At 37.1% G+C, this 27,193-nt stretch overlaps 1 protein-coding gene across 18 annotated transcripts in view; it reads right to left on the reverse strand.

The window, feature by feature from the left end:
* Positions 1-25,731, reverse strand: part of Ptk2 (protein tyrosine kinase 2) — a 265,206-nt gene extending 239,475 nt beyond the window's left edge. For 13 of the 18 annotated variants that reach the window (XM_033760874.1, XM_010639200.2, XM_010639197.2 and 10 more), the window contains exons 1-2: positions 837-891; positions 151-231 (exon numbers count right to left, since the gene is read on the reverse strand). In XM_033760874.1, coding sequence (XP_033616765.1) covers positions 151-157 — 7 coding nt within the window. In that variant the 5' untranslated portion in view covers positions 158-231; positions 837-891. Of the gene's footprint in view, positions 1-150; positions 232-836; positions 892-25,649 lie in introns of those variants that run through there. The other 5 variants (XM_033760882.1, XM_033760887.1, XM_019209779.2 and 2 more) reach the window with 3 other exon arrangements.
* Between the last annotated feature and the right edge of the window lie 1,462 nt (positions 25,732-27,193).

The raw sequence follows: 27,193 nt of genomic DNA on the forward strand, positions 1-27,193 counted from the left end.
AATGATTAAAGAAGTATTAGTAGTAATAAATGATATAATCACCTTCTGAACACAGACAGACAATAGGTCTCACAATACAACAAATTCCCATGGTCACAGTACTGGTACTGTTCACTTTTTTGGCAGTTTCATAACAATTACTGTACTTCCCTTTCATTAATACCTGAGGAACTCTAGGGAGGCTGAGGAAGGCACCGTAAATAGAAGACTGCAAAGGAGCCCCAGGTCTACCTGTGAGACAAAGAAAAAATCATTTCACCAGCTTGAATCTCAGCTTCTGTTATCTGTAAAACAAGGACATTGAAGATGCCTATCACTTGGTACTGACTATGTGTAGGCTATAAAAGAGCTCAAAAGCAGCACTAATGATAATGATATCTTCATGATAATGCTGAAAATAAGCTAGTGCTTGTTATGTGCCAAACTTTGATCCAAGTTTTTCAACTCATTTAATTTTTAATAACAGCCAATCCCAGGAGGCAGATGCTCTTACCCACTACCTTACAGATGAAGAAAACTGAAACATAAAGAGGCTAGGTCACAGGGTCACAGTTTTTAGGCAGCAAGGTTGCAAATCAAATCTAGACAGTCTGGCTTTAGAATTACATTTTTCCTCCTTTGCTGTAGGTGCTTTATGTCTGTTTTCTCAATTAATGCTTCCAACAGTGTAGATGGTGTTACAATCTGCATATGACATGTGAACAAACTGAAAAACAGAGGCACTAAGTAATACGCCTAACATCACAACTAACTGGTCAGTGGCAAAGCTGGAATACACATCAGATACTTGGGCAACAGCAGACCACACTGAAACCACCACCTGTAACATCACCTACCTCCAGAATTTGCAAAGTCTTCCAGAGAATAATCAGGAAACAGGCCCCATTTGGCCTGCAAAAGATGAATGAAGCACAGTGAGGGCCAAAGAGGAACAAAGAAAAGAAACACAAAGAATATGAGCTCTTCTCATTCCCTGCAGTACCCTAATTCACAAACCTTGAGGCTCATGAGACAGTCCGCTGGGCTTAGTAATCCTGATCTGGAATGATTCAGATAGAAGCCATCAGAGCACATGCTAGATATGCAGTCAGTACTTGAGGTATGCATCAAAATCACAGGAAAATAAATATAACCATTCAGCTAAACAATACTGAAATACACTGTATAAAACAGATGAGAAAGGTAACTCTTACCAAGAAAATCTTTTTTTTTTTTGGTACCAGGGATTGAACTTGGGTCCTTGCAGAAAATATTATTTCTGCTCACTGGGTAAGATAATAGTTACCTTTAAAATGTGTATTTTCAAATACTTCCAAAAATGGAAAACTCTGAACTTATTATTAACCTATACAGTATTAGCATATTTCCACAAACTCTAATTAGTGACTATTTCTTATTAGTTTTGCCATATAAGAACCAGAGCTAAATTGTAGATTTAGAAACAGTTGGGAAGTTAAATTTTTATCAATTTTTTAAAAAGCTCCTGAATTGTATAAGAAGACCAGTGCAGTAGCTTTCAAATATATTGGTAAAGGTATAACCTTATAAGACATGACACAAAACTCACTGAGATTTCAACCTATTAATGTATGTTATGAAACAATGTTTTTCAGGCATGATAGGATGAGGCAGGAGGATCAAAAGTTCAAGCCCATCTTGGATAACTTAGCAAGACATTGTCTCAAAAAGAAAGAGCTGGTACTACAGCTCAGTGAGAAGGCCTTGGGTTCAATTACTAATATTTTTTTCTTATACTAATAGTAACTCAAATTTAAAAAGGCAATCAGAATAGCTATTTAATGTTAACTAATAATGCTTTAAGTTTAGGACTTCAATTGTATTAAACATGCACATAGACACTCCAACTTATATAATTACTTCATCATCATGTTTTAACAATATGAATCCAATTTATTTACAATTTGATTGTTCACCTTATTTAGCAAATAACAGCAACTGTACCATTCTAAGTTAGGAAACAAAAGCAATGAAAATCACCAATAGGCTAGCAAGGCTGGAAATCAGGCTTTGACTACAAACACTACTGGAAAGGCTGACAGTGTCTGGTATTGGGAGGACCCCTTGTGGTGGTCTCAGCTATAAAGCATAAAGGAAGAAAAAAATCAATTATATACATTTTAAATTAGCCTTAATGTTTGAAAAGGCAAGCCATTTGTACAGTCTGAACCCATAATCTATTTTCAAGATACATCAGTACCATCCAGCCTGGGTCCAAGCCTTACCCCAAACACATCCCAAGCACCAGGCACATAACAGTTTCTCTTCTTCCAAACACAAGTACAGAGTAATTGGCTTTCTTTGTTATTTTCCCTCCTCCATGTTTCTCTACATTTTGTTTCCTTTCTCTATGTTTCTGTTAGTATCAATAGATACTAGCTTACTAGATACTCCAGCTCACCAAGAAAGTTATGGAGTCATTTGTACAATTCTACCTAAAATTTTTATTATTGAAAAATGTTATAATCAACTGTACATCCATTATGATGGCTACTCCTTTTAAAATAATACTAAGTGTTGAAAAGGATATGAAGAAATTGGAAGCTTTGAGCACTGTTGCTGGGAATGTAAAATGGTACAGTTTGAAGGCTCCTCAAAAAAATGAAAATAAACTACTCTGGGCCCCATTAATTGCACTCCTGGGTATACATCCAGGAAGACTGAAAACAGGTCTGGGAGAGGAATTTGCACAACTGGGTTCACAACAGCTAAAAAGGAGAAGTAACTGAACTGTAGTGATGAAAAAATAAAATGTGGTATATACACACACACTAGACTATTATTCACCTTTAAAAGCAAATTCTAACACATGCTACAATATATAGGTGAACCCTGAGGATATACTGGTAAGTGAAATAAGCCAATCACAATTCATGTATGTGAGGTATCTTGAAAAGACAAATTCATAGGTATCAAAGTAGAATGCTGGTTACCAGTGGATGGAATAAAGGGGGAAATGAAAGTAGTAATTTAATGGACAGAGAACTTCAGATTTTCAGATGAAAATTCAAGAAATATGTTCACAAAAATACAAGGTACTTTAAACTGCACACTTAAAATTTGCTAAATTTGTAGTCTGTACTTTTTCTTATCACAATTTTTAAAACTACATAAAATATTAAAGCCATTTTAAACAAGTACATTTTACAAGCTTACAAGTATGACATAATGTCCAATTTCATTGACATGGGGGAAGCTTTGGGGTTAAGAACAACCCCTAAAGAGAAGAGCCAGGCCAGGCATTGTGGTGCATGCCTGTAATCCTAGCACTTGGAGGCTGAGGCAGGAATGATTGCTCTGACTTCAAGGCTTGCCTGAACTACATAGCAAAGGGGGTAGAGGAGAGAAAGGGAGAGGGAAACAGAGAGAGGAGGCAGGGGAAAAACCATAACCAATCACTACCTAAACACTCAGTACTGGTCCAGCATTGTACAAGGGCCTATGTGTGTGGTTTTTAAAATATTTAATCATCTAATAAAGTCTGGAATAATTACTAATACTATATTTCCAAGAAAGAAAAAACTGAAGCTTTGAAAGCTTTCATGATACAATCAGACTTTGAGAAAGTAAAAAGTCATGCATCACCAAAGCTCAAATCATTTCATCTTCCTACCAATTTAAATTTGAAAGGCAGCTGAGTTCAAACAGTCCTTGAGTCTCAAGTTCAGTCACACAGAGATGTCTGACATTAAGCATTTTTATTCCAAACCTCTTTACAACTTAGTTTTTTCATCAGTTAAATAAAATTAAAGTTGCATCTACCTTTCACAGCATAAAGAGAATTAAATGATACAATCAACATAAAGAGCTTTGAGAGTGCCTGGCCTAGACTTAATAAAGGTTCCAGTCATTCTAAATACACTCCTGTTTATATCCTCTGTGCTTATACAATGAACTAGGCCTTAGGATCATCAAACCCAGCACAATCATAGCTCCTAAAGAGCCTACAGCCCACCAAAAGAAAAGCCCTTAGAGAGCATCTCAAAGATTGATTTAATAAGCCTTCAATGAATCTCCTTTAGGTTTAAGGTAGTTTGAAGCTTAAATAATTTATAGGCTTATTTGTAATACTGAGAAACTGGAAACAGCCTACCAGTTTAATAAGATGGGGAATGGATAAAAGTTTAGAACACTGAAACAAGTGACTACACAAGCATTGAAAAGCAATATTTTCTAAAAATTTGTTAGTAACATTGGAAACTGCTCATTACTGAAAAAAGCAACATATAACTTAGAACACAAGAATTTTTAAGATTTTTGTTTTTGTTGTTTTTTTTTTTTTTTTTTTGTGAAACAGGGTCTCATTACGGAGTTCAGGATGGCCCTTAACTCACTAGGGAGTCCAGACTGGCCTCAAGCTCAGTGATCCTCCTGGCCTGAGCTTTCCCACTGCTGGGATACAGGTGTGATCCACCAAGCCCAGTGATAAATTTTTTTAAAGAATGGAAGAGTGTGATATGTATTAGTGTAAAACAAAAGAAAACTAGTAAGTCTATCTGCCCTCTTTCTTACATATGCAAAGAACACAGGTCACTACACAGACAAATAAGAGCAGCAATTCCACCGGGAGAAAACTGGGTAGAAAATTGCTTAGCCTGGTGTAGTGGTACTCCCCTACAATCCCAGCTACTCAGGAGGTTTAAACAAGAAGGTTGCAAATTCCAGGCTAGCCTGGGCAATTTAGCCACGATCCTGTCTCAAAATACAAAAGGGCTGGGTATGTACCCAGTGGCAGAGCACTTGTCCAGCAAATGTGAGGCCCTGGGTTCACTCCCACTACTCCCCTCCCCCTGTGTGCAAAATGGTAGCTCATGCCTACAATTCCAGCTACTGTGGAGATCACTAGTTGCAGGGTAGTATTAGCAACTGCAACTTAGAGAAATCCTGGTCTCAAAATTAAAAAAGGGCTGGGAATATAGCTCAGTGATAGAGGGTTCTTAGGTTCTACACATGTACTGCCAAAACAAACAAATGAAAAAAATGAAATAAAAACAGAGTTAAGAGGGTGAGATTTATGAGTCAATGCATACCCATTTAAATTTGGTATGATGTTTTTTTTGTTTTTGTTTTTGTTTTTGTTTTTGCTACCAGCGATCTAACTCAGGTCCTTGTGCTTGCAAGGCAGGCAATGGAAACATTGAACTAAATCCCCAGCCCTGTACGATGTATTTTCTTTCTTTCTTTTTTTTTTTTTTTTGGTACTGGGGATGAAACTCAGGACCCTGTGCTTGTGAGGCAGGAGTGGTTGTACCATGTATTTTCTGTTCAAAATAAATGAACACAAAAAGCAACTGTGTTGAAACAAACAATGTTAAGCCCCCTATATTTAGAAATGAAACAATACCTTTGTAAACAATACATAGGTCAAATAACAAATCCAAAACATTTAGAGCAGAATAGTGATAATACCAATAACTTCAAGAGCTTATAAAATAAAAAGGAAAAACTATCAACTATCTTTTTACTTTAAGAAGGCAGAAACACAGAAACAAATTACTAGAGTAATCAGAAGAAAGAAATAAGAACCACATTGTGTGCCCTGGGCCATGGGGCAAAAGAAAAAATGAGTAATAACAGTCCTGTCTTTATTGAAAATTTTGGTATCCTGTTCATCATGAATTGCTTGTACTAATTTTTTTTATTTTAACATACTGCATCAAACTAACGTTTATCTTGGTTAGTGAGATTTTTGGTGGTGCCTCAGATTTTGGGTCCAAGACAAATGCCTGACTGTAGTCCCAGCCCTGCCCCAAATATATCCATTTCAACATGGCACTCTCTCTCACTGGCCCCATCTTTCTCAACCCCACGACCACCCCACACCCAGAGCATGCCACCAGAGGTGTTATAAAACTAGAGACATTTCTGTCTAAGGCATGTTAAATACAATCATTCACTTTAAAAATTGTACTGTGGAACAATAAAGATATTTAACATTTATTTTTTCAAAGTCCGTAACTATAACTGTCTAAATCTTACCTATTTTAATTGAAACAATTACAATGCATTTTTCAACAGTAGACCAGTGAACTCCTAAATTCAAAAATGTCTGAACTCATTAAGTTATGAAAATTGACTAGCACAATCAGTGCTTGTATTTTCATTTCCTATGATATAGGAGAAGCCATACATTTATTCTCTTGTATCTTGTCCAAGGATCCTAACAGCAGCAAAGACTCAACTCTAACAGGCACACTAATCCTCATCAGGACCAACAAATAAATGACAGGGAGGAAGATTAGTAAATGATTCACTTGTTAAGAGTCCTCTTTCCACACCTCCATCCCTTTTAAACCAGGAATTCATCACTAATAACTGTAATAAAAAAATACTTGAGATATCTGATTCTAAAGCAGGGTCCACAGCATTTCCTCCCAGAAGAATTAGAAAAGTGAATAAAATACAAAAATCATCTGCTAGAAGACAGGCGAACACTGTTAAGACAATGAAAACAGAAGGTGCTAACTTGAGAGGATGAAAAACCACAGAACCTTTTATCTTTTCCAGCAACTTTTATCTATGGTATTTTATCTGGCAATTCTAGGAATAAGGAGGAGGCTGAGAATCTATGTTCTACATATATTTTTTAAAAACTTGCTGCCAAAGGACTGAAAAATCAGTAAAGATTTTGGCAAACTAAATCCTAAAAACAAATGTACAATATTTATTGGCAAATATTACTCAGCCATAAAAAGGAAGTATGGACACCTTAAAAACATTATGGTTGGGTGGTAAAAAGCCAGACACAAAGGACCAAATGAAATGGTCCTAAACAGGCAATCTATAATAAGAAAGTAGATTAGTGATTTCTCTGAGCTGGAGCTTTGAGTAATGAAGAGTGACTACTGGTGGATATAATTTCTTTTTAGAGTAATGGAAAGATTAAAAAATTGATGTTGATAACTACATTTGAAGATGAATTACATGGGATGTGAATTATACTTTTAAAAAAATCCACTAAATCTGGCCTGAAGGTGCCACTGGGGACTTGCCTGGAATATTTAAGGTCCTGAGTTTGATCCCCAGCAACAAAAAACTAAACAAGAATAAATTTCAAAAACCTAAAAGCAAAGCCTCTAAAAAGCAATGAGTGGCTATTTACCAAAGTCTGACAAAGATTAAAGTTCCAGACAAAAGAAAGAAAAACGCAATAAATATAAAAGAAACAAATCAGACCTAAAATGTACATATAAACTCAATAAAAGAAAAAAAGAAAAAAATAAGTAAAAAAAGAAAAAGAACAACAACAAAAAAAAAAAACAAAAACAAATTAGAGCTAAAGGAAAAAATACACATATATGTATATATGTGTGTGTGTGTGTGTGTGTGTGGACAAATTAAACACACGCAGGACAAATTTAAACAACTAGTAGGTATATAGAAACAAGTTTCTAGAAAAATCAAGAAAAAGAAAGAAAATTCTTAAAGGGACTATAAATACTACTGAAGATAAATTACAATCTAACTGTTTTTGCTCCAATCTTACTTAAAATTTCAAGAAGTGTGCCTAGTGTGGTGGCACATGACTGTAATCCCAGCACTCGGGAGACTGAGGCAGGAGAATCACGGCGAGCTGGAGGCCAGCCTGGGCTACACAGTGAGTTCAAGGCCAGCCTGAACTGCACAACAAGTTCCTATCTCAAAAAAACAAACAAATAAATAAAATTAAAAGAAGCTGAAGATACCCTCCCCCACAAAAAAACTAATCTTCAGGCAGGTTTTCCCAATCAGAAAATAGTAACTGCACACTTTTAGTTGCTAATGAAAAGCCCCCGGCATCATCCTAGATTCCTTTCTTTGAGAACCCTGTATCTGCTACATAAACAAATCATGTCAGTCCTACAATCCAACACATCTGGAATCTACACGTCACCAAATGAACTGACACCCCTCTAGTGGAACACCTCACATTTCCCTTCCTGAACAGGTGGAACAGCTGTCTAACTCATTCTTCAACTTTACCATACCATACCTCTGCCCTTTCAGAACTCAAACACAAGGATAAATTTTGGACAACTGAGGCATTCCTCTACACAAGCCATCCTCTGATGGCTCCCATCTCAGAACAAAGGCCCATAGGCTCCAAGTTTTATACATACAGCATTTATCACGCCTGATGTTGCACAGTCAGCTGAAATACTGGAGAAATTTTCTAACCATCTGTTACAGGCCTGCCTTTTGTGCATGTAAAGTTCACTTCTAAAAACAACACTGTCACCAACAAGATGCTTCCTTTTCTAGTGGTTTTGAAAATTACTTGCACAGCCACCCTCAGCCAAATACCAACAAATAAGGTCTTGGAAAAAAAAATTTGGCAGCAGTAATTACTTCTTTCAAAGACACAGTGCTGGGCTGGGCACATAGCTCAGAGGTAGAACATTTGCCTAGCATGCCCAAGGCCCTGGATTCATTTCTCAACACTGTGAAGGCAGGGAGGGCGACAGGCAGGGAGAGCAGATATAGTGCTTACTAGGTCCATCATTTAAAATAAGTTATGTGTAATACTAAGCACCTTTGTTCCCTAAAGTTAAGAAAAAATTTTAGTCAAATGCAGTTTCTCAGCTTCAACTGTGCCCTTCAACAAACTGGCCTGATCTCCTTAAGTACTATCTACAGAAATGACATATCTTACATACAAGGAATTTTCTTTTTCTAAGAGCAAAAAAAACAGGTCTGTAAATGCACTATGTTGTCCAGGCTGGCCTGAAACTCCTGGGCTCCTGTGACACTCCCAAATAGATGGGACTGAGACATTAGAAATAAAACTAGGTAGGAAGGAGACCAGGAAATCAAGAATTTAAAATTGTACTTTTAAAGAAAAACTGCAGCTTTGGAACACAAGCTTGGTTTATTTACTTTTATCCTTCTCCCAAAAGAGCAAACCTAAGCATCAGGAACCCTCAGACCCAGCCAGAGAAAGGTCTATAGCACGCACAACCACATCCACAATTACAGTGTAAAAAAAAAATAACAGATACTCATAAATCAGTAATCAAACATAAGTTAAAGAAGTATGATCACAATTTCTTGCTGGTTGCTTGCATGTTGGTTTTTTGATAGTCTTCCTCTATAATTCAGGCTGGCCTTCAACTCACTATGTAGCTCAGGCTAGCCTCATACTGGTGGCCATCCTCAGGAGTGTACCACCACACCTGGTTTTAAAAAAATTTTTTTTAAGCACAATTGTTAAGTATGTATAGCCAACCAGAATTATGAGACCAATACTGACAGGTAGAAACAGTTTTTAAGCAAACACAAATACTTACTTTACATCTATTATACAAAAAGTCCCTAAATAACAGAACCAAAGGAAGAAAAAAACAACACTTCACATACAAAATGTCCCAGAAGACTTCTCTGAGGCACAGCATAGCCTGAGCCACTCCAGAAAAAAAAAATATATTTCACGTTAACATTTGAAAAATCAAGAACAGGGATAACAATTCACCAAAGGCAGAAGTGAAATATGCATACCTCAACATAACATATCCTGATGGATTCTTAAAGAGGAATAAACAAGACCTAGGCTAAGACACATCTGCAACCTCTGGAACTATCCACTTTAAACAAGCCTCTCAAAAGAAAGCTACCTTACCTGTATATACAGGGGGGTCATCCTATATAGGAGACAGGATGACTACTAGGAGGGACTACTAGGAGGGGCTGGAAGCAGAGGCCCAGCTCCAATCTAGCTTCCAAAGGCTTAAACTTGAGATGCATTCTGTTATATGAAGGTAAAAATAAAGTTGTTAGTTCTTTAATGTGCTGACCATGTAATCTTAATTCTCAGTATGTCCTCCTACAAGGTTACAGGCTAAATTCACATCTTTTTTTTTTTAAGTAAAACTTGTGAGAAAACTAGAAGCAGGAATAATGATGAGTGTTGTAATTTTTTATATATCTATATCAACAACTAAAAAATTCAGATTCTGATCCCAGAAAAACAATATAAGGATTATAAAACATAGTACAGTCACTCCATTAGAGATAAAATATATACATATGTTATATTTACACATTTTTAAAAACATCTGATTTTATAAATGAATGTTAGGGACAAGAAACTTCAGAAACACTTAAAGATATCTAAACAATATACACACACATACATACATATATACATACAAATATATATTTTTGTTTGGTTTTTTTTTTTGGTACCGGGGATTGAACTTAAATCCTTGCGCTTGCAAGGCAGTCCACCAAACCGCTGAGCTAAATCCCTCACCCTTGTTTTTGTTTTTAAGACAGGGTTTCACTATGTAGCTCAGGTTGGCCTTTAACTTGCAGCAACCCTCATACCTCAGCCTCCTCAAGCGCTGAGATTATAGGCATGTCCATGCCTGGCTCTATTATTGTACACTTTTACATTTATTTTCTGGGGAAGTTATCATTTGCTTCAACTGTGATTTTAAGTGTTTCCATGCTTCACTTTGCTGAAAATAAAGCCACACCATGAGTATGTCTACTTAAAATGCATTTAAATTAAATGACAGATATTTATTTTTATGCCCTATATACATATATATCTTCATATATATATTTTGGATATACAATGATTACAAGTGGTCTAAAGCATATCTCTTTAACTTATACTTGGAAATTACTGCTTAAAGATCGCCTCTGAAGGCCGGGGATTTAGCTCAGTGGTTCCACCACCTGCCTCCTAAGTACAAGGTCCCAAGTTTGATTCCAGGAACCAAAAAAAAGAATCACCTTTGAGTATAGTAATTTCCACATTTGTAACATCCCTACTGCTTTTTGGAAATCAAATATTATATTTAAATGATGAATTGGAATTAATTTAATAAGAATAAAAATGAAAACAAAATTAACAGCAGGACTCTACCTGTAGGGTTTTGTGTTAAATGTAACTACATATTCTCAGTCCCATTGTTTATACTGCATCTTTCTAGATGTGATCACAAAGGTATAATCCACACTTACTATACTATCTTTCCATAAAGAATTTGACTGCAAATATTTTTTCCACAGAAAATTATTCAGTACAATCTAATTCTTAACATTCTGAGGCCGGGGATTTAGCTCAATGGTTCCACTGCCTACCTCACAAGCGAAAGGGCCTGAGTTCAATCTGTGATACCCAAAACAAACAAACAAACAAATTCTCAAACTCAGTAATCTCTACCTCATTCTAACAATTACTATCTAAAAAGGCAATATGATTTTCTCAAGTGTATATCTACCATAATCTAAGGTAAATTCAAGGTCACTTTCCTCTCCCCCATGCAATGAGACATGGCAAACACAATGCACTGTTAACAAACGTATCAGCTCCAGCTGAGGAAACATTTCTGCTCTGCCATTTAAGTAAATGCCTGGCAGCAACTACAATATGCCCTCAAAAACAGTCATCAAGATTACTGTGAGAATGCCATGCAAAGATGTGACATGCTTTTTTATCGCTCTTCTCAAGAGAATCCAATTATGAACTGACTCCATTTTCACAACCAGAGTGATGTTTCTGCATAAAAAGCTACACGTTGCTTTCCTCCCTTCCATATCTTCCTTGAATAGTGGGCGGCCACACTACGCTATGAGTTTCCAAGTCTGAAAGGTCTCTGTGACCTACAGATTTCCTTGAATAAAAGTAAAGTAGGGAAAGGGAGGGAATCGTGACCTATAGGAAAGGCACATGTCTTCAAGTCTCAAAGCCTTTCAGATGCATACATCTTTCATAGAAAAGTACCTTTATAGCCTAATAAAAATATATCTTAACCTTTATGCTAAAAATGTAAAACTGGACTCAAAAGAACCACAATTTTTATTTATTTTTAAACTTTTATATATTCACTAAATCAAAAATTTTCAAGAAATTTTGCATAAAATTTACAATAAAATTAAGTATGCAAGAGTAATCAGTTTCCCAAATATATCACTGCTACTGATATATTAACTATGTTAGTAAGATTCAGCTCTATATATACTCCAACTTCAACTACAAAACTGACCACGTCTCAGTAGTTATACTAACATTAATATAAGCAATACAGTTTTACCACATTATTTTCCAGGAAGTTCAGAAACAGATGGTGTCTTAGTTACTTTCCTCATTGCTGAAACAAAACACCTGATACCCAAAGTTCAAGGGGGACAGGTTTATTTAGTACACAGTTTGTTGAGGATTCAGTCCATAATTGGGTGGCTCCAAGGAAGGGTGGCATTGCAGACAAGCATCACAGAAGAGAAACAGTCTTGAGTCAGACAATATTGTTCCTGTGATAGGTCTGATTAAAAGAAATGCATACCTCCCATTCAATCATCAGAAAATATCACACAAACCCAAACTGTGGGACAACCTTCAAAGTAACTAACTTATATTCTTCAAAAATAGTCATCAAAGCCACACATGGTGGCACATGCCTACAATCCCAGCATTCTGGAAGGCTGAGGCAGGAGGATTGAAAATTCAAGCTCAGCCTGAGCAACTTAGTAAGAACTTGGCTCAAAATAATAAATGAATGAATGAATGAATGAATGGGCTGAGGTTGTGGCTCAGTGTGAATCCCCTGGGTTCAATTCATAGTACTGCAAACAAAACAAAACAAGCCATGAAAGAGAAAGGCAGAAAAATATATTCAGATAGAAAATGCTAATGAAACATGGCTAAATAATTACATTTGTTTCTGAAAAGGACCCTGTATGAAGGGGAATAACTCCTGTAAGGACACTAACATTGCCAAAATATGAATTTAGGCCATACATTAGATAGCGTGTAACAATTTCCAACTTTATAAATCTGATCATTAAATTACCATATCGGTGGTATAAAAATATCATTCCTTCCAGTAAACAATGAAACATTTTAGGGCAAAGGGGATAGTGCCTGCAATTTACTCTTAAAGGGTTCGGTAAAAATAAGTATACATAAATATACATAGAAATATCTATAGTGAGAGGGAAGACAGCACATACTAATACACACATGCTTTGCTGACAAAATGTAAATGACTGGTAAATCCAAATGAAGGTCATATGGGGTCTAGATCCACTTCTGCATCTTTTTAAGTATATGTGCTGCTGAAGCGAGCATGGCTTTTGCATCTTTTCCACAAATGAAAAGGGGTTTTCGAAACAAAAATTTTAAAAGCAGGGAGGGGTCAGGAAGACACCAAGCAGCAAACCTGAAATGACAGAAAGACTTAGAAAAAGCATCTGAAGGCTGGTAAGAGGGCACATATTGGTAATTCCACAGTAAGCAATGCTAAGGCAAACAGGATCATGAGTTCAAGGCCAGCCTAAACTACTTGGAGGGAGGAAGGAAGATCATCTATCTGGCCAGGTATGGTAGCACAGGCCTGTAGTCCCAGCTACTCAGGAGGCAGAAACACGAGCCACCATGGGCACCTTAGGGAGATCCTGTCTCAAGATAAAAAAAATAAAAATAAAGAAAAGGTCTGGAGGTGTAGCTTGGCGCAAAGACCCTGTACTGCAATATAGACAACACAGACAATAAAAATGAAAAGGACTGGAGGGCTGGGTAGATTTAGCTCAGTGGTTCTGCTGCCTGACTAGCAGGCACAAGGTCCCAAGTTCAATCCCCGGTACCGGAAAATGAATGAATGAATGAATGAACGAACGAACGAACTTGAGAAGTAACCCAGTACTAGAGCACCTCTGAGTTCAATTCCTGGTACACACACACATACAGACCCCAATTTGAGACTTAATAATGAGGAAAAGGCAAAGGATTATGTATCTGTGACAGTTAATCCTGACAGTCAACTTGAATGAATAAGAGAAGTCTAGACAATTAATAAAGTACACATCTAGGCATATCTGGATGGGTCACAGAGGCATGTCCTTGGGGTCTAGATCTGGTTACTGGCCCCTTCCTCTCTGATGTTCTTCCCCTGTGGTTGGCTTTTCAGCCACCATAAACTGAGTGGCTTTAGTCCACCACACCCTTGTACAATGTTTCTGCGCTGGAGCCAGTGAACAAAGGACTAAAACCTCTGAATGAGCCAAATTAAACTCCTTTAACACATTCAGGAGGGCTATAATTTGTATGTCTTAAGCCACCAGTGGTACTTGCATAACTGTCCTACTGGGCAGCTTTTTATTAATTTTATTAGTTAAAAAAAAACAATAAAAGGGATGAGATCCGTTTGTACAACCACTCATACAAGCTGCCTGATGTGGCAGTCATGAATGTACAACCACCAGTGGTTCAAGCCAGCAGGAATGTGTTAAATTACAGGTGTCATGTATTTTGACAGCAAAAAGAAAGCTAACCAAAATAAGCTGCTTATTAAAAGTGCAAAGTAAATTACTAAGGATCCTGAGCCATCTAGAAAAAAAAATGAGTATAGTATGTTTTAATAACTTTTGTTTAAGGTTTTTAAATAATGTTATTTAAAAATACAGGAAAATAAGCATGGTTAAGTTTTTTAAATTTTATGATCCACCTCTTTTAGTACTATTCTACATTATATGATAACTTTTCAGTGTAACAGGTCACACAATGAATTTTTAGAAGCTATGTGAAATGGCAATTAAACTTAACAAATGTAGTACATCTTACTTTTTCTCTCACTGCTGAGACAAAATACCTGGCTCAAAGTTAAATGGAGGAAAGGTTTGTTTAGCTCACAGTTTGTAGAGGTTTCAGTCCATAATTGGCTGGCTCCAAGGAAGGGTCGCAGAGGGGCAACATTCATGGTGGACACATGATAGAAGAGCAACAAGGGAACATTAAGAGCATTTTTCTGCCCCTTTTACCTTATCCAAACTACCAGGATTAGGTCAGCGCTGAAAACACACTCCAGCTTCAGTTATCTCTGAAAAAGCCACCTATGATGCATGAGGCTTTGGGGGGATACTAGACCCAAACCATCACATAGTGCAACACACATAATTCAAATGGAATGAAGAATTATCCCAAATTGATGCAAATGCAAGCAAGGACGACTCCAGTAAGACTGCCACCTGGCTGAAGCAACTGGAAATGTCACCAGTTGCAAGAAATACCCAGCACTATTAAGCCTTCAAAGGTTAAGGATGAGACTTCTAGAGAAAAACAAAGAATGAGATTTCAATTTCAAGGACAGCCTGGGCAATTCAGAGAGATCCTGTCTCAAAATATAAATTTAAATAAATAAATAACCAGACAACCAACTAAGGCTGAACATTTAGCTTAGTAGTAAAGCAAGCCCTTGACTTTTACATGTAAGACCCTGGATTCAAATCCCAGTGCCACCAAAAAAATGACAACATTAAAAGTAAATCAACCCATAATCTCTCATCTGTTCCCAAATACCAACTGTCAGCAGACATTTACTGTGTGATCACCACGTAAGAATATCATGCAAAAGCTGCAATCAGTAAGTGAAGATAAAAGGAATGTGCAATCTACTGGAGACAGCTAAGAAAGGCCTCAAACACAGAAGAATACATGTTTAAAGAAACAAAACCAACTCAGGAAGTTTTATTTCAGTGTACCTCATTACATCATTAACTCCATTATTACGATACACTATAGTATTTCCCAAGTCATGAAGAGCTCATCACTTAAATAGTAGTCATGTTTTCCAAAGCCATAAAGAAATGATTTTTAAGATAGTTGTGGATTTTCAAGCAATAGTTTGTGGGAGAAAAAAATGCTAAACAGCGGCTCCGTGGAACATCAAAAAGTACCATAAAGCAGTAAGAAGAAACATTCATGCATACTTTTAAGAAACTCAATTTACAATTGTAATTAAACCTTAAATTCTGTGAAACAAACTTTTATTTATTGGACAAATAATTTCTAGTAGTTTAAAACATAATTATACCCTACAATTCTAGCTGATTAAAAGACACAGCTGAAGACTGTGTAAATTTGTCTCATCAATATAGTAACTTTTTTTTAACTTATAAAGCTAAACTCCAGAGCAACAAGAGCTTGAAACACATGGAAGAATCCTAAAATAATTTAACTTCTAAAACATCTTTTATTTGTGCTAATTATACCTCTATAATATACAACTTAATTACAGAAAGAGAATGCCTTTAAGCCATAAATAAATCAAAGTATAAAAATCAGCCAAAGGTTTCGAGACTCTATATCTTCAGAATCTATGTTGAAATCTATGTAAATTTCATGGTACTTAACAATAAAAAAGGATTTTAATCTAACTGGAAAGAAAAATCAAGCTGAAATAGTAACGTGTATGAATCTGCATGTGTACATAACACCTATACGCTTGCATACAGAAATATCACATTGTGTTTTTAAAGTTTTGCTTCTTGAGAAGCAATCAGTTCCATGAGCTCTGACAGACATACTCATCTGAGGAGCTGCTACCACATTAAAGACTGACTCCCTTCACATCTCAAGAAGTACCCTCCTGCCCTTTTACACCAAGTCCTCTACCCTGTGGCATAGGTAACCACTGATTCCTGTTCTTAGATGTTCATTTATCAAACTGCTACAAAAATAATCACAGTCATGTTAAATTTTGTGTTTTCACTTAGTAAACTGTTTTGGAGATACAAATTTAGTTGGGTCTGCAATTAATGCCTGTTAATTACTGAATAGGATTTCATTGTATGTATAACAGGTATAACAAAGTCTGTTTATCTATTTACCAGTTGATAGACATTTGAGTAGTTTCAGTGATTATGAATAAAGTTGCTACATATATTCACAGAGGTCTCTGGGCACACATGCATTTTCTCTTAGATAAATACTCAAGAGTAGGGTTACTGTGTTATATGGTACTGTGATTCACCTTAAGAAATCAGTTTCCAAAGTAATTATAGCAGCAAAGAATGGGAGTTCTAGTTGCTCCACGTCCTTCTCACTTGTCACTCTCAACATCTGTTCAGTTTTACTGTCAGCCAGTCTAACAAAGTTCCAATGGCATCTCAATGTGATGGGATTTGTATTTCCTAATGACTACCAATGTTGGCATCTTTTTGTATGAATATTACCATTTCTGTGAAATGAATTAAAATGTTTTTTCAAAGATTTTGGTTATTTTTTTAACTGAAATTTTATCAAGACGCCTAGGCTTTTTAATAGTTTATCAAAGAAGAAACATTGAAAAGTTTATGTATTTTGTTAAGCCACTTAGAATTCATGAAGATTCAACAAAAATCTAAATCCCTCCTTGCCACCCCAACTCACAACACCCTGTTTACCATCACCCTCCCAATTATGAGGTGCAAAGATAAGCAGAAAGAAAACACTCAACCCCCTCCCTTGTCTCACTCTGAAAGTAAAACTCCTAGCAAGAGTTACCTACTTCTAGAGTCAGGAAAGCAAGTTTTCCTGTTTTTCTAACAAGTGTTTGTTGAAACCAGTCTTCCCTCAGTATAAGCCAGAAACAAAAATGAACTATTATTTGCAAAGCTTATAGAAATAATTAAAATGCTTTTTAACAAGTTGGACATATTTTTAAAAGATAGTGCAAAGAGCTCAGTAGGAGGTTCTACACTATTCTGTCAATACACACCTTGGCTAAGAACAAGGACTATGCTTTACTGTAAGAAACTGGAAAATCTGACAGCATCACATGGAATACTGAACAAATTTTCTAACTTCTCTAAGCCCAACTTTTCTTCTCAAAATGGGGAGAGAAATCACTAGCTCAATGAGCTGCTCTGAAGAATTAAGATTTGGAGTTTACACTAATGCATAAATAACAGCTATTACAGTTATTACTATAATCCTTCATCCAATTCCTGAATCACAAATATAAATTAAGACCAAAAAATGTGCTTTTCATAAACCTGAGTATAAAGCTGAAGCTTCAGATAGCAGGTAACATCTGCACACAGTAGACCCACTGAACTGAAATGAAGAGTTCTGACACCATGAGGTCCCAGGCATCCACATGAAAGGGAGCTGGAGTTTGCAACTGTGAAAGCTGTTTACAAACCTTATATTCTGTCTCAGCATTTCAAATGATGTGACAATTCTTCTCAAAAGAAATCAATCCATTCACTTCTGGATTTTATTAAGAGCTTATTTTCCTCTAGGGTCCAAGTCTTAATGACATTTTCCCAACCTCCCTGCTTGCCCTCTCCCCAGCTGGGCTAAACACAGAGCAATTTCCTAAAGTTCCTGTTACTCATTTTGCTCTTCCCAGAAGACTCAAGTAGTGTCACAAAACTAGCTCCTGCACTGATGAACCAGACTGTACAGCTAGCTATGTGCCAAGATTATTACATTTTTGTGGCAGACTTTCTATAAGATTTTTCGATGAATCAATATATGAAACACATTTTAAGATTTCATGTAAATTCAAGTGCTTCTGATATATTCTGCATTCAGGTTTTAAAACAATAAAAATGTACCACCAGAGTTTAACAACCTGAATGTCACATTTCCCATGTAATCCTGTTTACAAAGCTCTCTGGGAGTTGGATATGATATCACATGCCTGTAAACCCAGTTACTAAGGAGACCAAAGCAGAGGATGGAGAATTCAAGGATAACTTAGAAAGTCCTTTTCTCAAACCAAAGAAATTAAAAAATGGAAAAATACTGAGGGGGATGAAGCTCAGTAGTAGAGTGCTTTCCTGGGAGGCCTCGAGTTAAATATCTAGTACATTAAAGGGGGGGTTGTCTCTTGGGTAACGCCTGTAAGTCAATATGTATAATCTAGCCAGTAGTCTCAACAAAGGCATTTAAAATTATCAAAAAAAGTAACAGATCACTTCCACCACATTATCCTTTTCTTCACATGATTTCTCTGCCAAGAAGTCCTCCCTCAGAAACAGCCTTTCCTTGACCCATTCTCCTACAAAACCAACTCCCTTCCTCTAACCTACCCACCACAAAGTTACCTCTATCAGCATTTTCCACCTATCTTACCTATTCCCACTTCATCTATCAGGTCCCTATACTCCCACCCAGGCCTGATGCTCACTCAGCAGGCCTGAGAGGACCCATCCAGATGAGGAAGGAGGGTACTCACATGGATGTGCGTGGGGGATGACCCTTTGGGGAGCCAAATCCAAGACATATAGCAAATAGGGGGAAAATATGTCAAGAAAACAGGAAAAACAAAAACTTGAACAAGTAAGGAAATGTAATCATGATATATTAATTAGCTCAATAATGAACAATGTTTAGTCAAGTCACTGAAAAAAATCAAAATATGTATCTAACCAAAAATTATTATATAGCCGGGCATGGTGGTGCACACCTGTAATCCCAGCACTCAGGAGGCTGAGGCTGGAGGATCACTGTGAGTTCAAGACCAGCCTGGGCTACATAGCGAGTTCCAGCTTAGTCTCAACAACACAATGAGTCCTTGTCTCAAAAAACCAAAACAAAAAAAAAATATTATATAGTCAAATGGAGAAGATGGGGGAGAGAAAAGAGGTGTAAAGAGAAAATCCCCACCTACCCTATGAGGTGCTCACAATGTACCTGTTTCTAGATTTTCCCATCAATGGTAAGGCACAAAGCCTGTTAAGACATAGGATGGAAACAGTAAAAGCAATAGCTAGAAAAAGATTTCTGGAGACCCTAGAAGCTGCCAGGGGATGGGACAGGGGCCCATCACTTTCTGTATGAGTCTTCCCATCACTATTTTACTTCTGAACCACATACATGCACTCTATGAGAGGGATTCCTACTTAGGACACAAAACAGAACTTCCAGTAGAATTTCAAGTTGCACACAAGTGTTTCACTGGAAGTAAATTGCACTATCCTCTTCCCTATTTTTAAGTCTGTTTGAAATAAAGTATGGAGAGTTCATGATCTTCCCACCCAAAGGCAAGGTAGCACAGGACAGACTACAAGGTCAAAAAGAGCTGGGATGTAAATACCCTAATCTCTAGCTCCAACATGGGCCAGCTATTCTTTAAAATGTGGTTTTAACCTCTAAACCTGAGTTTCTGCACCTACAAAACAGAGATAGTACCATTTACCTGACATACTACATTTGGTTGTACAGTACCTAGTACATATTTGTCTAGCGCTAGCCCTTGGAATAAGTAACGGTCCAAGTGGTATGTTAAGTATGATGTTGGTTTTTTCTTCCTCAGACCTAAGGCAATCCAAACACAATCTTCACTTCACTACTGCCTTCCCACTTCACACCAGGAACCAGCCACTTCTAACCACATTTCAATCAGACTTCTTTTTCATTAACTTTATTGGTACTTTTTACAAATACAGTACAGTTACATTCATCATTGGGATCTTGTACCTTTACATGACGTATCTTGGTTCTTGTTTTTTTCAATCAGACTTCTTACCACTTTCCTACAACAACATCAATACTACCCCCCACTTGCTAAATTCAAAGGTCAAACCTCAACCCTCACCTTGATCTTTCTGCTGCACTTGACAGAATTAACAGCATCTTTCTTCTTGAAGCATTTCCATCTTTTTCCATGACAGTCTATGCACCTGGTTTTCCTCATACCTGCTCTGGGCTGCTAACTCTCCTGACTACTAAATGGTAGAGTGATCAATAGCTCCATCTGTGGTCATCTTCTCTATGCTCACTCCCTCAGTATTGTCTAGTAATCCTTAGCATACATGTATTTCTATTTTTCTCTTCCGAGGTTCAGATGCCTGCATGACATCTCTACTAGGATCCCTAAGAGACATGTCAAACTTAAAAATGCCTGAAAGTGAATTCTTCACCCATTCCTGTGCACTAAGTTCCAGCCACAGCCCTGCAGTCTCCTCCTAATTGCCCAGATTACATGCCTTCTAGTCAACCCTCCCTCAGCCCTCCCCTCCTTTTCTCATGCCCCACATCCCACTTGTCAGCAAATCCTATTGATTATCCCTTCAAAATACATCAGGGTCTACCTACTTTTTACCAGGATCCATCTACTTTTTACCATCTCTACTACTGCTACCCTAGCCCACCTCTGTTGTACATTTGTGTCACTCCACAGCCTTCCAGCAGGTTCTCTCCCCATGTCTATTCCTATGCTACTTGTCGTTACGCAGTCTGAGTGACATTCATTCCACAGTAACAACACAGCTTCCTCAGACATCCACACTAGACACTTTCTGTTCCCTTTGCACTGCTCTTCATTCACCTACAAGGCTCTTTCTCCCAGGTACATGCTTGGCTCATATGCTCATCTCCATCATATTTGGCGCAAATCTAGTTCATGATGAGGCTCAATCCAACTCTATGGTACCACATTATTTTTCCACACTGCACTTCACTCCTTCCAATAATGACAAAATGTACTTATTATGGTTACTGTTTATTATCTGTTTTTCCACTCTATGTATGACTTTCCCTTTTATTGTCACATCTACCTAAGCAATTAGAATTCATGGCTGGCTCTTAACAGATACTCAACAAATATTTCCTAAGCTGAACTGTAAAGTTCATAGTTCAAATCAATCTCTTACCAGTATCCCTAACTCACATTATCCTTCCAATAAGTCAGCCTAGAAAGAACCCAGACAAATGGGTTCAAACAAATACTGGGACTACTTCCAGACTACAACTTGAGATGCTGAGGGCTAGGACTAGACAAAAATCTCATTACCTCAATTATTCTCCTCTTCTTTACCACTCCAAACCCCCTCAGCACACCTCTATACTCAGTGATGCCTTTCCAGTTCAGTCTTGGCAGGCAGCCTCAAGCTCTGCTTCAGAGAAACACAGACACCATTACATAAAAGCTACATGGACTATCCTCCATCTTCTTGCCACAAATACAACAGGGACTCAATGAGTGCTTGTTGAAAAACGATGAAACTGACAAACAGAAAAAAGTAAAATGCTTTGCCCAAAATCCCATAGCTAACAACAGAAATGCCAATGTTTGACACCTCAGGCACAAGTGACCCTAAAACCATGACATTTTCTCCTAAGCCACATGCCTACCACCTAAAATCTTCACATGACAAACTAACCTATCTCCCATTTCTTAAAATCCTAACATGACAAAGCAGCATAACCTTACCTCCTAAAATCCTCATGCAACAAATCAACATGCCCCTCCCTACCTCTTCAAATCTCCACACAAAAAAGCAATATATCATATCCCACAGCTCTCAAAATCCTCAGTGGTTTCAGGTTCAAGATGATAAGCTAATGAGTTTTATTCCTTTGGAGACTTCAATAAAGCAGAGATATGGAAGCCAAGAAATGGCATATCTATAATAATAAAAATAAGATGAGAATCCAGTAAATATCTAAATTAAAAAGGAGGTGGCTGCAGAGTGTTGTCTGACAAAGTCAAATACCTAAGTATTGAAGAATGGCTGCATTTCTGGCCATGAAATATTATTGAAGGTGGTCACGAGCCAAGCTGATTCAGTATTTTCTCTCAGATAAAAATCCAAGGGGTGTTACTCTAGAAAATGAAGCAAAGATGGGCGCTGACATCATTGGAATGAAAAGTCTCTCACCTAGTTATGTGGGGTCCACAGCATAGGAATATGCCAAAGCAAACCACTACAGGTCACAATTCCCATTAGGGAATAAATCTAATGCAGGTGAGTATCATGTCTTGCTTCTTACATTCTTACTGACAACCACAGGTAGCTAGACACATGAGAAACAAACCTTCAGGAAAGACCAATAAATACTAAACAAAGAAAAACGACCTAGAAAACAAGAGCTAAGTGGGAAAACTGAAGAAAAGTTAAAACAGACAAACAAGTAAAACCTTTCTTAGCATACCTGGAGTAATTTGTGAATCCATAAAGAAAGAACAGGTTCTCATGAAAAAAAAAGAGACTCAAAATAAAATGATTCCTAAAATTAAAAAACATAGAATATAGGAGCCTTAGCACAAACTCAGGAAACTTGCTGGCTGGGAAGGCAGGCTTACCTATATGGCCCAATCACATGGTCTGATCATCTAACCAAAATACAGTGGTAAGGGAAGAATACTGGTTATGAGATTATTTCTTGGGCCTTTATATTTTCAAATGCTGGGGCGGTGAGGGGTGTGTGTGTGTGTGTGTGTGTGTGTGTGTGTGTGGTGTGATAAGTACATTTGGTCTTGGTGCTAAAAAGTTCCAATAAGCTAATAAGCAGGCTTCTGGATCAACAGCTGCCTACCACCTTATCTCTTAAGAGGGTTTCATTCTGTTGCACATTACATCAGGAATAATGACCTTTTAAAATTTCTTCAATGAAACCATCTTATGCCATACATCAAGACCAAGACGAATTATCTTTACAAACAATGTTGCTGAAAACTCATACTTGACATTCTCTCTGTTGCTTGGATCTACCAAGACAACTGATTTTGTGACACAGATTAAACACTCTTCAGCATTTGATTGAAAACTACGAGTTAAACAGAAATGAAAGTAAATTTTTTCCTCAAAGATTCTCAGGAACAGACTTGCACCCAAGTAAGGTGAATATACTATTACAGAAAGAAACATGTAATGTGAATGGGGGGAGGACGTAAATATAAATAGAAACATAAATAGAAAGCAGGCTGTGACCTCCACGCAAATGTAACGTAGAGCAATCATACCTGGCACAGCACAGGCACAGAGATGGCTCCTCCCAGGCCACAATGGGCAGGATGGAAAAACAAAAGCAAAACCTCTAGCCCTCACTAGGAAATTATAACTGCATGACATAATTTCCCTTCCCTAATACCTAGAAACAGAAGTAGATTTGGGGAGAAATAAGAACAAAAGAGGAAAGTGAACTGACCCTCACATTTGGAAATGAACAATCCCAGGCCCCTACTCCAAAAACACTTGCCAACATCAAATAATTATAAATTATCAGGAATTCTAACTAAAGTCCAAGTTCATGAGGCATTTTCTGTGGCAACATAGAGGTAAGATAAAATATTCACCAATGCCAACCCCAACAGATTTCTGAATATTTTATCAACCTATCTGCTACCCAAGTGTACTGGCAAATGCCTGCAATCCCAGAACAATAGGTGGCTAAAGCAAGAGGACCAAAAGTTAGAGGAGAGCCCAGGAAATTTAGCAAGACTCTGTCTCAAAATAGAAAAGAAAGGGCTTGAGGCTATAGCTCAGTACAAAAAGCCCTAGGTTCAAACCTCACTAACACACACACACGCACACACGCACGCACGCATGCACAGTATCTGCCCTCAATTTACCGACAGACCTAGCAGAAAGATCAGGCTCTGGACATAAAGACAAACCAGGACACACACTCAGGTCTATAATTTCCCAACTTTGGGCCAGGAGCTAAGTTCCAAAAGTTACAAATTTAGAAATTACAAGCCAGCTAATCTATTTAAAGATTGGTTTTACTCTTTTTAATGGGAAAAAGTAACCTAATAATAATAATAATTCTGAGTGCTGATCACATTATACACATCTCACAGCATCTGCATAATAATCCTACAAGGAAGGTTTTATAATAAACCTTTTGGTCAGATGAGAAAACTAGGTTTAGACAGGTTAATTTGATTAAAGTTAAAGTTTAATACATTAGCCTCCTCCACACATCATTTCACTTTCTATAGTTTCAGTTACCCATAATCAACCATAGTCCAAAAATATTAAAGGGAAATTTACAGAAATAAACAATTCCAGGGCCAGGGATTTGGCTCAGTGGTTCTGCTCCCTGCCTTCTAAGCGCAAGTGTCCGAGTTTGATCCACAGTACCAAAACAAAACAAAACAATTCCAAAACTTTACATAGCAAGACATTCTGAGTTTTATAATTATCATCCCATCCAGAACATGAATCACTAGGGCTAGGGATTTAGCTCAGTGGTTCTGGCGCCTGCTTCACAAGCGCAAGGTCCTGTGTTCAATCCCTGGTACCAAAAAAAAAAAAATCAATACAAAACACAAATCACTCATTTGTCCAGGGTATGCAAGCTATATATACTACCTACCCATAGCCACTCCATAGCTGTCTTGGTTATCAGACCAACTACCTTGGTATTGCAGTGCTTTGTTCAAGTAATACTTATTTAATAAAAGCCTCAAAGTATAAGAGTAGTGATACTAGCAGTTCAGATAACAAAAAGAAAATGTACAGTGCCTCCTTTAAATGAAAAGTTGAGAGATACTTTGAAGGAAAGACCACAATCATATAACCTTTCTTACAACATGTAACAATTATTGTAATTGTTCTACTTTATCATTATTATTGTTTATCTCCTACCATGCCTAATTTATAAATTAAACTTCATCAATGAAATTTAAGCTTAGATAAAAACATAGTATATATGTGGTCTGGTACTTCACACATCCACCAGGGGTCTTGGAAAATATCCCTATAGGTAAATGGGGACTACTGTAAATAAATATCTAAGCCAAAATATGAATCCAGAGCCCATGAGAATAAGTACTGGTAATGAGGATACTCACTCTAAAGCCAGACTGAGTCTGAATTCATGTATTTTGGTTTATGCAAAATGTGAAATAGAAGAGAATAGTAAACCTTACTCATAAAGTTACTGCAAGGATTCCAGCGATAGTTATAACAAGTGTCCATAATATCCAGACAGTATTCTAAGCATTGTTATTGCTATTAATCAATATTATACTGCCTGCCTTTCCAAGAAATACAAAGTATCTAAGATAAACAAGAATTCCTCCCTCATCTATCATATAAAATCAACTATCTTTTGCTTGTTGTTACTATATGTCAGACTCTAAAATAGCTGAAAGAAAAAACCAAATGGAAAAAACAAGACACAAATATAGCAAAAGAATTATACTCACAGCTCAAAAGGCAAAAATAACTCCGTGAAGAAATCTAATGACAACTAGCATCTCTTTCTACTTTCCATTGTAGTCCAAGAACCTGAAAGAGACAAGATGTATACATACTTAACCATCTGCCTTTACCAAGTTCTGCTGTGTTCACCATCTTACAGTCCTATATACCAACCATGCAAACTGCTAGACCCTGAAGAATAAAAAATGTGTCAAGATCCTATACTTAGGCCCACATTCTACTTGAAGAAAAAGCACATGAAATAACTGAAAACTACTAAAACATCAAAAAGCATGTTAGCTAATAAGTTCAGTGTAAGATAGTAATCAGAATATATAGAGCTATTCCATTCCTTCTCGCCAATACTAAAAGAGATATTTTTTTTAAAAAATTTAAGCTAAACACAGGGCCAGGAGAACCCAAAGGAGGGAAAAAGTCTCAAATTTGTGAAACTCGGGAAAAACCTCTAGCACAGACAAAAGCAAAACAAATAGGAAAAAAGAAAAAATCTGAAAGAAAAAATAAAAGATTGGAAGCATGGTAAATGCTTCAGCAGGCCCTAGACAGCCAGACCCTAGTTCAGGTGCAGAAAATACAGAGTACCAATTCTGTTTCCACAGCAGGATGTATAAAGGCTCAGAACCAGCAGCACTTAATGCAGATGGAACTAGGGTAAATAAGGTGGAGGTCCAAGGAGAATAAGAGTGAAGAGGCAGCCCATATACAATGAGAGCCTCAAGGCCATGCTTTTAAGTGGCTCTCTCTCCTATCCTGACAGAAGACTAAAGGGCCATCTCTGGAAAAAGCTGAGGTCAGCTTAGCTACTAAAAAGGGGTGGATTTAGTCACTGAACATCCACTCCAGCTATCCTATCTGCTCCCCACACACTGAGTTGCCAGAAGCAGGGTATTCAGACCTTTATCCTACAGGAAAAAGACTATCAGAATGTTCTTGGGAGAATTTGATCAACCCAAAAGATTTAAGATTCTAACATGGAATTCCAAAAAAAAAAAAGCCCTTCCAGAATATATTGACACAAAACTCAAAGCCAAAAGGCCTCATCACATGCTTAAAGCTTCCAAAGAATTTTTAGTTTATCACAAAGAAATACCACTAGATGTGTAAGAAACATCTCTAACACAGAAGAGAGATTAACAGAGACAAGAACAAGGAGGGAAACTTGGAAGAAACACAAACTATACAAGTATCAATAAAAGATCATCATAGTCATCAAACAAATGCAGGATGTTCTTTAAAATAGAACTCTTGTAAAATAAAATACCATATAACAAAATTAAAAACCATCTCTCTGAAATGAAGCTGTCTTCCTGAAAGTAGAACTAAAAATAAAATGGAAGAGGAAGTAAGCAAAAAATAAAAATATGTTGAAGAGAATGTATAAGAAATCAGAGAACTTGTCAAAGAGAGACAAGTTTCGAATAGCAAGGCTTCCCCAGAAAGAGGGCATTATAAAAAGAAAAAAAAAGGGGCTGGGGATTTAGCTCAGTGGTTCTGCCACCTGCCTTGCCAGTGCAAGGATCCCAGTTCG

The sequence above is a fragment of the Fukomys damarensis genome, unplaced genomic scaffold (genome assembly GCF_012274545.1).
Source record: "Fukomys damarensis isolate Sample0158 unplaced genomic scaffold, DMR_v1.0_HiC HiC_scaffold_5, whole genome shotgun sequence".
NCBI lineage: Eukaryota > Metazoa > Chordata > Mammalia > Rodentia > Bathyergidae > Fukomys > Fukomys damarensis.